This window comes from Oratosquilla oratoria, chromosome 44 (assembly GCF_046742065.1).
Source record: "Oratosquilla oratoria isolate Oo_2021 chromosome 44, ASM4674206v1, whole genome shotgun sequence".
NCBI lineage: Eukaryota > Metazoa > Arthropoda > Malacostraca > Stomatopoda > Squillidae > Oratosquilla > Oratosquilla oratoria.
The window spans coordinates 28,889,576-28,902,256 of NC_134820.1; the positions used below are offsets into that span (position 1 = coordinate 28,889,576).

At 36.0% G+C, this 12,681-nt stretch overlaps 1 protein-coding gene across 5 annotated transcripts in view; it reads right to left on the minus strand.

The window, feature by feature from the left end:
* Window positions 1-12,182, minus strand: part of LOC143022226 (rho guanine nucleotide exchange factor 12-like) — a 385,126-nt gene extending 372,944 nt beyond the window's left edge. For 2 of the 5 annotated variants that reach the window (XM_076180340.1, XM_076180343.1), the window contains exon 1: window positions 11,857-12,181. In XM_076180340.1, coding sequence (XP_076036455.1) covers window positions 11,857-11,867 — 11 coding nt within the window. In that variant the 5' untranslated portion in view covers window positions 11,868-12,181. Of the gene's footprint in view, window positions 1-11,856 lie in introns of all 5 variants that reach the window. The other 3 variants (XM_076180339.1, XM_076180341.1, XM_076180342.1) reach the window with 3 other exon arrangements.
* Window positions 12,183-12,681: the final 499 nt, after the last annotated feature.

Sequence of the window (12,681 nt, forward strand, 5' to 3'; positions counted from 1 at the left end):
ACCTCCAAATGGAGGTGAAGGGCTGACAGGATTTGAAAATGGGGAGATGATTATCTCTGCTTTCCATTTTGCAAGAACCACCACTAGATGTTACCTGTCATTGGTCCCAAAGTAGGGGTATAGATGTCAAACTAATCTCAGAATAACCATATAAAATGTTCAGATTAAAATATACTGGGTACACATAAACATATATATATATATATATATATATATATATATATATATATATATATATATATGTGAAAAAGGAAAATTAAAGAAATAATAATAACAAATAATAATTAAAAGAACAAAATAAGAAATAGAAAATAAACGATTAAGTAAAACTAATTAAGATAAATAAATTAGAGATCGTTATTCACAAATATTGATATTACAGTACCCACAGACACACAAAGAAATGTAGCAATCAGCTAAAGAGCAAAATTCATTAACTCATTGTGTACTCAATGAAGTCTGGAAGAAAGCTAATATAGTACCAAACCATAAAGGAGGAAGTGGAGACATACCATTTAATTGCAGACCAGTGTTACTGACCAGCACAATGGTTAAATTTTGAAAGAATTAAGAGAGAGAGAGGAATATCTTAGTGGATAACCAATTCAATCTCAAAATTGGAATATGATGTGTATCAAACCTATTAAATTTTTACTTTGTGTATTTGATGTCATGTACAAAAGTGAGGAGTGGGCGGACTGCATCTGGATGTTGAGAAATATTTTGACAAAATATTTCACAACAGACTTTTTGGGAAGTTGGAATATACAGGACTTGGGTGGACTCCTAAAACAAACAAATGATTTCCAGAAATATCTGATCATGAGAACAGTATGAAAGGATGAGACGTCAGGATGGAATATTTCATCGACAATAACCAAATGGGGTCAGTGGTGGTAAAGAAGATACAACTGGCAGCCAAATGGAGGAACAATAGTTATCAGCACTCTTTTCAGAATGAACTCCCAAAATATAAGAGAATGCTGGATGACTCTGGTGTGCTGGGATATCCCTAAAATATCATACATACATATACCAAAGGCTTTTTCCCCCTTACACGGGAGGTAGCCAAAAGACAAAGGCACAGAAACCACTCCCACCCATTCCATCCCCATACACAATCCACTCCCCTCCACCCTCTTATCTTGGCACCTCCTGGATGACAGGTCATCCCTGCATCTTGTCCACTGCCCTGGGTCAGAAGCAGTGTCACAAGACACAGCACATCCACATGCCTAAAATATTAAGTGCACAAAATCTATACATTCCATACCTGATAGCCTACAGGGAGTTAGAATGGAGGGTAGTGATTTGTAGAGTATCATAAGGGTTGATCCTAGCAACAATCACTGTTATATAAATAACTATATGGAAGATATAACCTACACTAACATATCTACATACAATGCAAAGACCATGAGAAGAATAAAAGATGAGGAAGAATGCAAAATGTTGCAACAAGATCTAGACTACATAAATGCAAGCAGTTGAATATGGAAGATAATCTTTTATAAAAATGTAATAGTAATACTAATAATAATAATAATTGTAATAAAACAAAGTACTGGAAATGTATAAAAGCTTGAAAAGACCATCAATGAGCTCCTAAATGGGAAATTCATCCATTGCAAAAGCAGGGCAGTGGACAAAATGCAGGGATGACCTGTCATCCAGGAGGTGCAATGATAAGAGGGAGGGAAGAGGGTAGAGGGGAGTGGAGTATGTGGGGGATGGAATGGGTGGGAGCGGTTTCTATGCCTTTGTTTTTTGGCTACCTCCCATGTAAGGGGGAAAAAGCCTTTGGTATATGTATGTATGTACAAAAACAAGAAAAGAATCTGAGCCTGACGGTCATGGATATCACTTGACCAACATATCTGCTAAATAGAGGGTGGTGTAGTATCCACATAAAGTGAAATACAATCAAGATTAAAAGGGCTCAAAATGCTACAACCAAACTGGTTGGGTCCCTACCTTCCAGAAAAAAGGCAAGTATTGGGAATGTGCAGGAGTTCAAAACTACCATCACTGAACTATTCCTTGGGAAGCAAATCTATTGCAAAGGATGCAGAATAAAGATTCAAGAATGTTGAAGAAAGAATCTGCAACCTAACAGATGTCAGTATGATTAGAGAGATGTATGGACTGTTGAAGAACATCAGAGTGGCTTCTCACTATACGGGTGAAGAGATGATGGAAAGACTGATAGAAACCATAATCCATCCAAGACTGGAGTATAAGCCAGTGATACAGTTCCCACTGAGAGTGAAAGATATAAGCAAGATGAAGAGATACAATGGGTAGGAATCAAACTAGCTCTCAGCCTGGCAGATATGCCATACAAGAAAAGACTGAAAGCATTGGATCTGTGAACACCAAAAGATCAAATCAACAAGTGAGATCTCTTGATTTGGGATGGGAGGGACTTAAGAGGTTATGAGAACAAATCAAGAAAGACAATGACTAAAGAATGTAAAGAAATAGTTTTCCATACAGATGCACAAATACTTGGAACAGCTTGGATGACAAGATAGCCCAAGTTGGAACAACACAGCAACTTAAATCAAAGAATGATAATTGGAAAATGGGTTATACCCAAGTTGGAACCGTACACGAGTTTGAAGCCAGCTATGATAACTGAAGAGTAAGTGACATGATCCCAGATACACTGCTCTTTTGCTGCATTCTACAATTAGGTAAACACACACACATATTTTAGGTGATGGGTGGATGATACATAGAAGGAATCACACAAAGGAGTGTGAAGATGGTATTGAAAAATAACTTAAAGGCAGCTGAGGTAGTACTGAGAAAAGGGCTGAATTAATCTAATAGTGGCAATATAAAGGAAAGGTTAAAGCAATTTTGCAGTGGTGTATGTACCTCCTACAAAGGCATGGAGTGAAGATTACAAGATGTTGTTAGAAATAAGAACACACCTCAAGAAAAATGCCAAAAGAATTGATGTGGTTCTATTAGGTGACTTCAACTATGGAGAAGTAAATTGGGAAGACTGGGAGGCAGGCAGAAATGTGTCATGGAATAATACTTTGCTAAATATAGCAATGAACAATGTAATGATAAGATCAATCAGAGGACTGAGGATGAAAGGGAATTAGTCCATTGGTCTTTTGTCCCATGTCTCTTGCAGGAGACCCGTGGTTTCCAGGTAAATGGGTACAGGCACCAAGTACTCCCATAAATCACTTAAGGATGAAATACAGGAATACCTTACTATACAACCAAATTGTGTTCCCAGCTGACTGGTTGCAATGCAAAAATTTGTATATTGAGGTGGATTTTACATGTAAATAGGGGGGTTATGTTCAAGGACCCTGTCAACCCCCTCCTCAATTTTTTGCCTGGGGCTTTCACATACACCGAACATTTGTTTTACCTACTTTACAACACTCGGTCATATAGTGCTGTATTACTCTCAAGGGATTGTTAGTGTGGGGCATTGTAGAATCAGGTGGTACATTTTCTGTGTGGTGGTTACATGTTGGGTAGTTTCAGGAGTAAGATATTCAATGGTGAATACACAAAAATAAGAGAGAAAATTTTGAGAAAAGTATGACTCACATTTGTCAGGACAAACCAAAAATGTTCTACCAATTTGTTAACCCCTTCAATACGGGCCAAAATCTCGTGGGCAGCATTAGCTGCCAGACGTGCGATGTTGTGTCATAATACTCGCATTATAAAAAATAAAGTAACCCCTGTATTGCTCATTCTCTTTCACTCGTGAATTTTGATAACCATAGAAAATATGATGAAGTCAGTTTACAGAGTACGGGGGTCATGCAGGTACAACTACAATATATATAATCAAGACGCCGACATCAGCACCCTTGCGTACCCACATGCTCCTCATGACGCCTACGCAGGCGTCACCATGTCGAAGGGGTTTATGGCAAATTGAGGCACATAGAAGGAATCAGACAGCTGACTAAAAGACCATCATTAAAACATTCCTTGGAAAGTAAATATATTATAAGGACAACAGGTTAGAAAGATCTGGGAATGTTAATTAACCCCTTCAATACGATGACGCCTAAGCAGGCGTCATGAGGAGCAAGTGGGTATGCGAGGATGCTGATGTCGGCGTCTTGATTATATTTTTTGTAGTCGTACCTGCGTGACCCCCATACTCTGTAAACTGGCTTCATCATATATTCTATGGTTATCAAAATTCACGGGTGAAAGAGAATGAGCAATACAGTGGTAACTTTATTTTTTATAATGCAAGTATTATGATGCAACATCGCACGTCTGGCAGCTAATGCTGCCCACGAGATCTTGGCCCATAGTGAAGGGGTTAAAGACGCGTCCCTGGACAGATATCTCCGCATGTGTGCAAAGGATATGGATTCCTGCAGAACATTAAAGTGGCTTTTCGCTACAGTACATGGATGATGACCTGACAATAATACACACAGAAACCTTAATCTGTCCAACACTGGAATATGCATCACTAGTATGGTCATCTGAGTGAAGGATATATACACGATAATAAGAATACAAAGAGCACCAACTAATTGGATCCAAACCTGGTAGATAAGCCATACAAAGATATATCCACATTTGATTCATCAACACTGGAGTATTGAAGAGAGAGAAGTGACTTGATTACACAATTCACCTCTCTAAAGGCGGTGGATTATATTGACAGAGGAAATCTCTTAACTAGGAATGGAAGGGCTTCACAAGGCCATGAGAATAAATTGGAAATATATATATATATATATATATATATATATATATATATATATATATATATATATATATATATATATATATATATATATATATGCAGAGTCCACTAGGAAAAGGAAAAACACACGAAGTCCTTTTCCTAGTGCACTCTGCATATTTGTGATTCACGTGTGACTTGTGAAATGTGTGTGTGTGTGTATGTATATATATATATATATATATATATATATATATATAAATAGATAAATAAAGTAAAATAGTGTCTAAATGATGTGATTTTTCTTTCATACATATACAAATTCTTGGATTAACCTAGGTGATATAATCTAAACTGGAAAATCTTAATAATAATTATAATTAGACAAATAAATTAAAATAAACAAGCAAAAACTAAATAAGTAAAATGTCTAAATGATGTGAGTAAATGGTCTTTTAAGCTATAATAATTTGACAGATCCTCTTGTGCCTTTCTCCTTCCCTGTATATTACTATTAGGTAAATTAGGTCAAGACACACATACAAAAAAGCAAAACAAGAGAAGGATCAGTGTTGGTCACATGACAAACACATGAGCAAAATTAAAGGAAAAACAGATTGTGTTTGATCTGCACTAGATTAGAATATGTATTCGCAGCATAGTCAATACACAAAGTGATGAACATAAGAACATAAAAATCAAGGAGATTGCAAGAGACTATAAGGCCTACACTAGGCAGCTCAGTATCCATCACCACCTGTCATCCCCATCCATTAAGTTGTCTAATTATTTCTTAATACAACTGATAGTTTCAGCGCTTACTACTACATGGTTACTAAGTTTATTCCATTCGTCAACCACCCTATTAGTAAACCAATTCTTGCCTGTTTCCTTTTTAAATCTAAATTTGTCCAGTTTATAACCATTACTGTGAGTCCTGCCCTGTTGTTTTAATATGATGACCTTGTTTGCATCACTTTTGTTAAAGCCTTTGATCCACTTGAACACCTCATTACCCCATACAGGGTATAGACCATGAGAATCCAAAGAGCAGCGATCAAATTAGAAGTACTGGGCCTGCCACCATTGGAAAAGGAGCAACAGCGTTTGGGTCATTAAACGGAGGATATTAGACTGACAGAAAAGATTTCTTGGCTTGGGACAGGAGGGCATTGTGAGGTCATGGAAAAAATTTAAGACCACATATCTGAGGGATGTCAAATAATGGTTTTCCAGAGAGATAAATCAACTTCTGGAACAGCCTAGATGATATGCATGATATGTATGTAAGTATGTATATGTATGTATATACATATATATATATATACATATATATATATATATATATATATATATATATATATATATATATATATACAGACGCTCCTCAAGTTACGTTTTAGTTACGTTCCGAACAGCCGAACGTAAGTTGAAAATGAACATAAGTTGTTACTGTATCATACATCCGTAAATTCTACTACCATATCTTATAAAACACCCCTAAATCATTAATTATACACATAACATTGTAAAATGATAACATTAATTTCAAATAAATTAAATTCAAGCAACATAAATTGAGATGGTGGAGGAGGGGGAGGAGGAGAAGGAGGCAAGGCACGTTCAGTCTGTCGTTTGTGCCATGTAAACAATGGATGCAGCATCATGCGTAAGTATCGTTTGAACTACGGAGAGCGCGCTAAACTAAAAAATTCACTCAAAAATTTTTTTTTACAGTAAGTTCAAACGTAAAATCGAAAAAACGTAAAATGAATGAACATAAGTAGAGGAGCGTCTGTATATACACACACACACACACACGCACACATACATACATATATATATATATATATATATATATATTGTTTTTGTGTCATTATGATATCTGGAAATACTCTCTCCTACTGGGATTCAAACCCTCACCTGAGCAGTTTGTTTTTTATACGACGAAGATGGTGATGTGATGGTAAGGTCTTCGTCTTATAAAAAGCAAGCCGCTCAGGTGAGGGTTCAAATCCCAGTAGGAGAGTTTATTTCCATATATCTATATATATATATACATATATATATATATATATATATATATATACACATACACACACATACAAAAGAGAATTGAAAATTAGGCATGACAGAAAAAAGGACCCCATGACTAAATTTCCTTTCTTAAAAGGCTATTATGATTAGAAAAGCACAAATAAATACCCCCGTACAGGGTACTGACAGCATGTTTTATGCCATCAATATTTCAAGGATTTCACTGACATTCCTTCACACCAGTCACACGGCATTCTTTCATGATTGAAGACTCATAATAAGAATGCTGACGATTTACAGTATTCTACTCTCCCTCACTTGCACTGCCTTCCTTAAATATTTTCTTTACCTTACCACTTCTTCTGTATATTTTCTTTGAGGAAAAAAATCCTGGTTATTGTCAAAGAAATACTAACACACGACTCGGTGGCGCAGTTGATAGAGTACTGGACTGTCAGTATGGAGGTGCAGCAGTACCTGGTTCGAATCCTGCCCAGGGCTGAAATTATTTCGGTATCGCTGCGCTTCGGGTCGTTACTCCAACTCTCGTGGGCGGGGAGTTGGGTGCGTGTGTGTGTGTGTATGTGTAAGGTCATAGCATTACTCATAGATCGGTCATACAAGCACTGAGCTCTCTTCCGGGACGGAAATAGCTGTCGATCACGAGTCCAACACATGATCCAAAAGACCAAGGTGAATACACATGCAAACACAAACTGTTATCTGACATTTACAATTCTAAAGCAAAAATTGACCAATTGACATTCAGTCCTTTTTGCCTCACTAAATATTTCAATGGTTGGAAACTTGCAGCCAAACAACAACATTCCTCAGGTTCTCTGGGAATGAACTTTGGACTGTTGTCTGTGTTCTATTTGTCCAGATCTGATTTTGTGTTGCATACTCAGAGACAATGCTCTCAAAGTCCATCTTGCAGGATTACCCCACATGCAGACTACCACATAGTTGGTCCCCTACCCATGAAAATGCGTCACTCAGTAATTTTTTCACTAAACTAGTATACCGTAACCGTAACTGGTGACTAATAACAAATATGGCATCTGAGTTACCGAACTACACAAACCCATATACAGTATTGATTCCATCCTTACAGACCGGTCTTGTGATATTCTCTTTATGATCTGAGACTAATTTCCACTCAAAAAATAATGCTGATCACTTTTAACTCTACTAACACTCCATTCTTAGGTCTTCCTGAATCTCACCACCAACTCCCCTTCTTTTGTATGAAGTTACCCCCCCCCCACAAGGACAGAAGTGTGTTGGTTACTGCCCACAAAATATCAAAATACCATACTATATACAAAAAGAAGCTCAGGTATTATAACAGAGTAGCTTCTTTTATGTCATGTGCAATAATGAATACCTAGTATTCTAACGTCCAATTCCAATTTGTCGCTTGCTAGATACTTAACACCTACATGCATAATGTCAGTGTCAAAGATCTGGCAATAAGAATTAACGAAAAAATAAACATACTAAAATCAATCACAACCAGCTTTGGACAATAGAGGGAAACTCTAATCACAGTCTACAAACAATCAAAGAACAACACTTGACCACACTTCTACAGCTTGGTTCCCAACAAGTTGCTAAACAGACACATGACAAACTATACATAATGCATTGTGAACAAAAACAGGATACACTTAAAATCACTCCAAAAGGTCACCCACACTCCGAAACCAAAATACTCCCCATATGATAACACATGAAAATGTTTAGTAAACAGATCTATGCTAAAGCCATAAACTTCACTCACCCATCTCATTACATCACACAAGCACAACCAGGAGAATGTAACAAAAACAATCCACACCAAGAGCATAATACTCAAACGTATACAACGACAAATCACCTGCACCGTTCAATACAAACACACAGAAACACATTCACACCCAATCACAAAACAAGTTCCTCTGGAAAGACTATCAACCTCAATACTCCAGCACTGCAGAAAAATCACTCTCAAGACAAACAAGAACCACACTAAGATGCTTGTGTTCAGGATGCCATTTATCTCCAAAACATACCAGCACATAATTGGTCTGGCCACATAATCAAAACTACCCTGGATGCAACCATCATGGAGGACACTGAACGTCTCGTCCTTCACCATAACATTAAATATCCATAAACAAGAGCACAATAATTCTTTCTTAGACTTATGATAGGCCTGTCTGGTCGCTGTTGCCAGCTGCCTGAAAGATAAACCTGGGGCAATTGACTGATTGATTGATATTCCTCATAGATCTTGTTTTGGATACTCCCAAAATTTTTATTCAGTTAATGAAAGGACTGTTAAGGAGATTTGGCATCTACCTGCAATGACATCCAATGATAACTAAACTCATTCATTCGTAGCTATGAAAAGTCACAACAATCCACCACAATATTTTCTGGCTCTACTTTACAAGAATAGAAGTGGGGGTTCTGACTGACAAATATCTTTCAACACGTAGCAGTAACTCACTTCTTACATTGTGAAAAATTCTACATTTTTCCCAGCACTGGGTATAAGCATTCTCTGGTTTGGCTAATCCCCATTCCTAGTTTTTTCTATATTGTGTTATTGAATCTTTATTAATCACATTCATTATTTCCTATGTTTAGGCTAATGACAGGCACCTACTAGTGATAGTCCGACAAGATTGGCATCATAGAGAATCAGTTCCCTACTGCTTGTCTTTCATATCTGTATCTTTACTTTGAGATGCAGCCTTGAGGGGCTGACACGCTCACTTGACCACTTTCAAGATCTCCAATAACTAAACTATTTTTCCACTCCTATTATTTCATGACACAGAAACAGATTCATACGAAAAAGAGTACAGATCAAAGGTTCTTCCCAGAGGTTTCTGTGCCAGCAACTGTGGAACTCTGAGTTTTCAGTCAATGAAACTCGTGACTAACACTATTATTCACCCTACACCTTAATTTTCTTTTCATCATAATATTTGCAATTTTTTCTTCTAAATTCTGGTTGCCCTTTATTACACCTTGCAACATATATTCTAGGGCACAGTCTTCAGAGATTAATTTTCCAATAATTTTATATGAACAAGATTCAAATATTAACCTTTTATTAGTTCTATGACACTACTACATAAATGCTTCAAATAATTACATTCTAATTTTGTGTGAAGATGTATATACAGATGAATTGTGCTCTATTAGTAATCAGTGAAGTTATTAAATAACAAGTTTTTCTGTCATATACTAGGTTTGTTGTTATTGTTTTTCTCTTTTCCCAAGGATCTGGTAGCAAAGACTAAGATCAGAAAATTATCTAGGTTTTGTAAGGTATGGCTGGGTTTTGTAAAGACATTCACTGGTTATTTGTAAAATGGTAAATCAAGAAACTTTCAGTCACTACATAAACAATATCAAAGGTCTCATAAAATTCTAGATATGACAGCAATCATAGTAATACTATTATCTTAACTTACTATAAAGATGAAAAATGATCAGTTTTACATAATCAGCACTTGGCAACTTTACTCTGTGTAGATGTGTACATTCAAAGAACAGTTTGTACAGCCAGATTTTGTAATAAAAAAAAAAAAAAAATTATCACTTTTTGATAACTGATGATGATTAACCACTGTATTCTAGCACTCCTATATTTACTTCTGATTAGTATTATACTCAAACAATGCAAAAATAATTGACATCCCATGGTTTTGTTCACTGGCTCATAAAAAGCTGCAAAACAAGCTTTAGAATTTGGCAGTACAGCATTTTTTATTTAATAACGTTAACTGGCATGATATCTCCAAGTTTCATGAGGTTAAGTTATTTCAGGCTAGAATACGATAGGTACTGTCAAACATTGACTAGGATTTCCAAAATACAATCATACGCCACAAATCAAAGGAGTGCTGTTTCCATAGCAACAACGATAATGAATGAAGCATTGATACAAGCTTTACAACACGGATATTCCTTAGCTTACTGTTTTGTTTTGTTTTTCTAAAGCTTGTAACAACACATTTTCACTGTTATATTTTATAATTTTATAATTCTGTGGGCTGTATATTTTCAGCAGTAATGCTGCTATACCCAATAAACCACATATTATTATTATTATTATTACCAGGATATTATGTATTCTAATGAGTCAGTATTCAACTTGCGAACTCATGAAAATAATACTCTCACTAATCATTAGCTCAATAATAAATTCTCCACAATAGCATTTACTTAAATTTAGGGGAGCGGGGAAGAAAGGGAGAGGGAAAATGTCCTGATAGTCTATCAACAGGTACCTGTATTTTTCAGGAACATTACACCTAATTCTTGCCTTGTCCAAAAAAGGTAATTAATTTCCTTCATGGGAAAACTACGTCCAATGCTATCCACATTGTTGCTCAAGTTAGTGTAACATTAACCACATCCCAAACATCCACATTATTTATGTCTATTATCTTTATCTATTGCTCTACCAAATCTCTTGGTTTTCTTTTCATAAAATAGTATGATTCTAAAGTAAACAACTACTGTTTCAGCCTACATAATTCAATAAAAACAAACATGCTAAGTAACAGCTGATTGCACTCAAATATATTTCAAAATATATTTGATCAATAAATACATTTGAAGAATTAAATGAATGACTCATAATTATGCTCTATTTCTTCTGGCATTGCACTCATCCTTAACCATGTTACAACAGTAACAGCATAATTTCAATAAACACAGCTGAACGTAATATACTATGCTGGTCTTATGCAAATATTTAAACAAAATACATAATTTCGTGATCTTTTGAAGACTTATACTGATCTACAACAGTTGAAGTACACAGAACCCTTGATACAAATTCACCAAAAACATTTGTTTGCACACTGAAATTAAATTGGAATTTCAAACAAAAACCTAAGCCCTACCTTGTCTAAATAAAACACGATTTCGTGAAATCCCCTTGGAATTGACTCCAGTAAACTAATAATAAATACGACAGACCAGTCAAGAGCTTGTCATGCACTTGAAGCTCTGCACCTACGATGGTCACACCCCACGAGCCCATGACAGTAAACAATTCCTCCCCTCCCCTCCCAGGCTTTTAACAACCCCAAATACATACTGAAACCTCTTCATCTTACCTCTCATCCATACTGTAGTCTCATTCCTCGACCTTATACGTATCACAAACTCATTCCATGGAATTTGAAGAAGTTGTTTTGATTGAGGGTTGTTGTCGAGACCCGAAAGTGAAGTAGGATCTGATTTCTTAGCCCTTAATAGCCTCACCAAGGCACTACTAACACTTTAAATATTATATCCGAAATGCATCACTACTTAAATTTCAAGTATTAATATACCACTGCCAACAACCCTTTCAGAGGGCAATAAATTCATTCGCTTACAGACACTGATAATCCGCTCACTCTGTCATTAACACAAACATTAGAAGCTGCCGTATTGACGGACAACCATCTTAACATATCCTTCCGCCATGAAAATAGTTCATACAGAGTTCACTTAGAACTATTTGAAACTTTTGCGTAATCGTATAAATTATGGTTATTTACACATTAAATAAAAATACAAGAAATCTTGTAACAATTGTATTAACTTTTTGTACCTAGAAAAAGTTCTGTCGATGTATTGAGACGAGCCTTGCCGTGCGCAAGGATTGCTCAAAGTGTGAAGCAAAATTTTCTGCTTTTGAGATGTTGGTAACCCGCAAGTGGTTATTTCATTATTTAAGCAATATAAGTCGACATCAGTGTTACATGTGATGATATTTTGATGATGCAGCTGTATGTAAAAATAATTTGCTCCGCGAAATTTAGTTCATGTCCGCGAAATTTAGTTCTTGTTAATGGCATCTTAAGATCTAGCAATACAAATCGCTAAGTATTTCTCATTCACTATCGAACTAAATATTGCAAACTAACGCTGTCGAAAAAGGCATAATAGCCTTG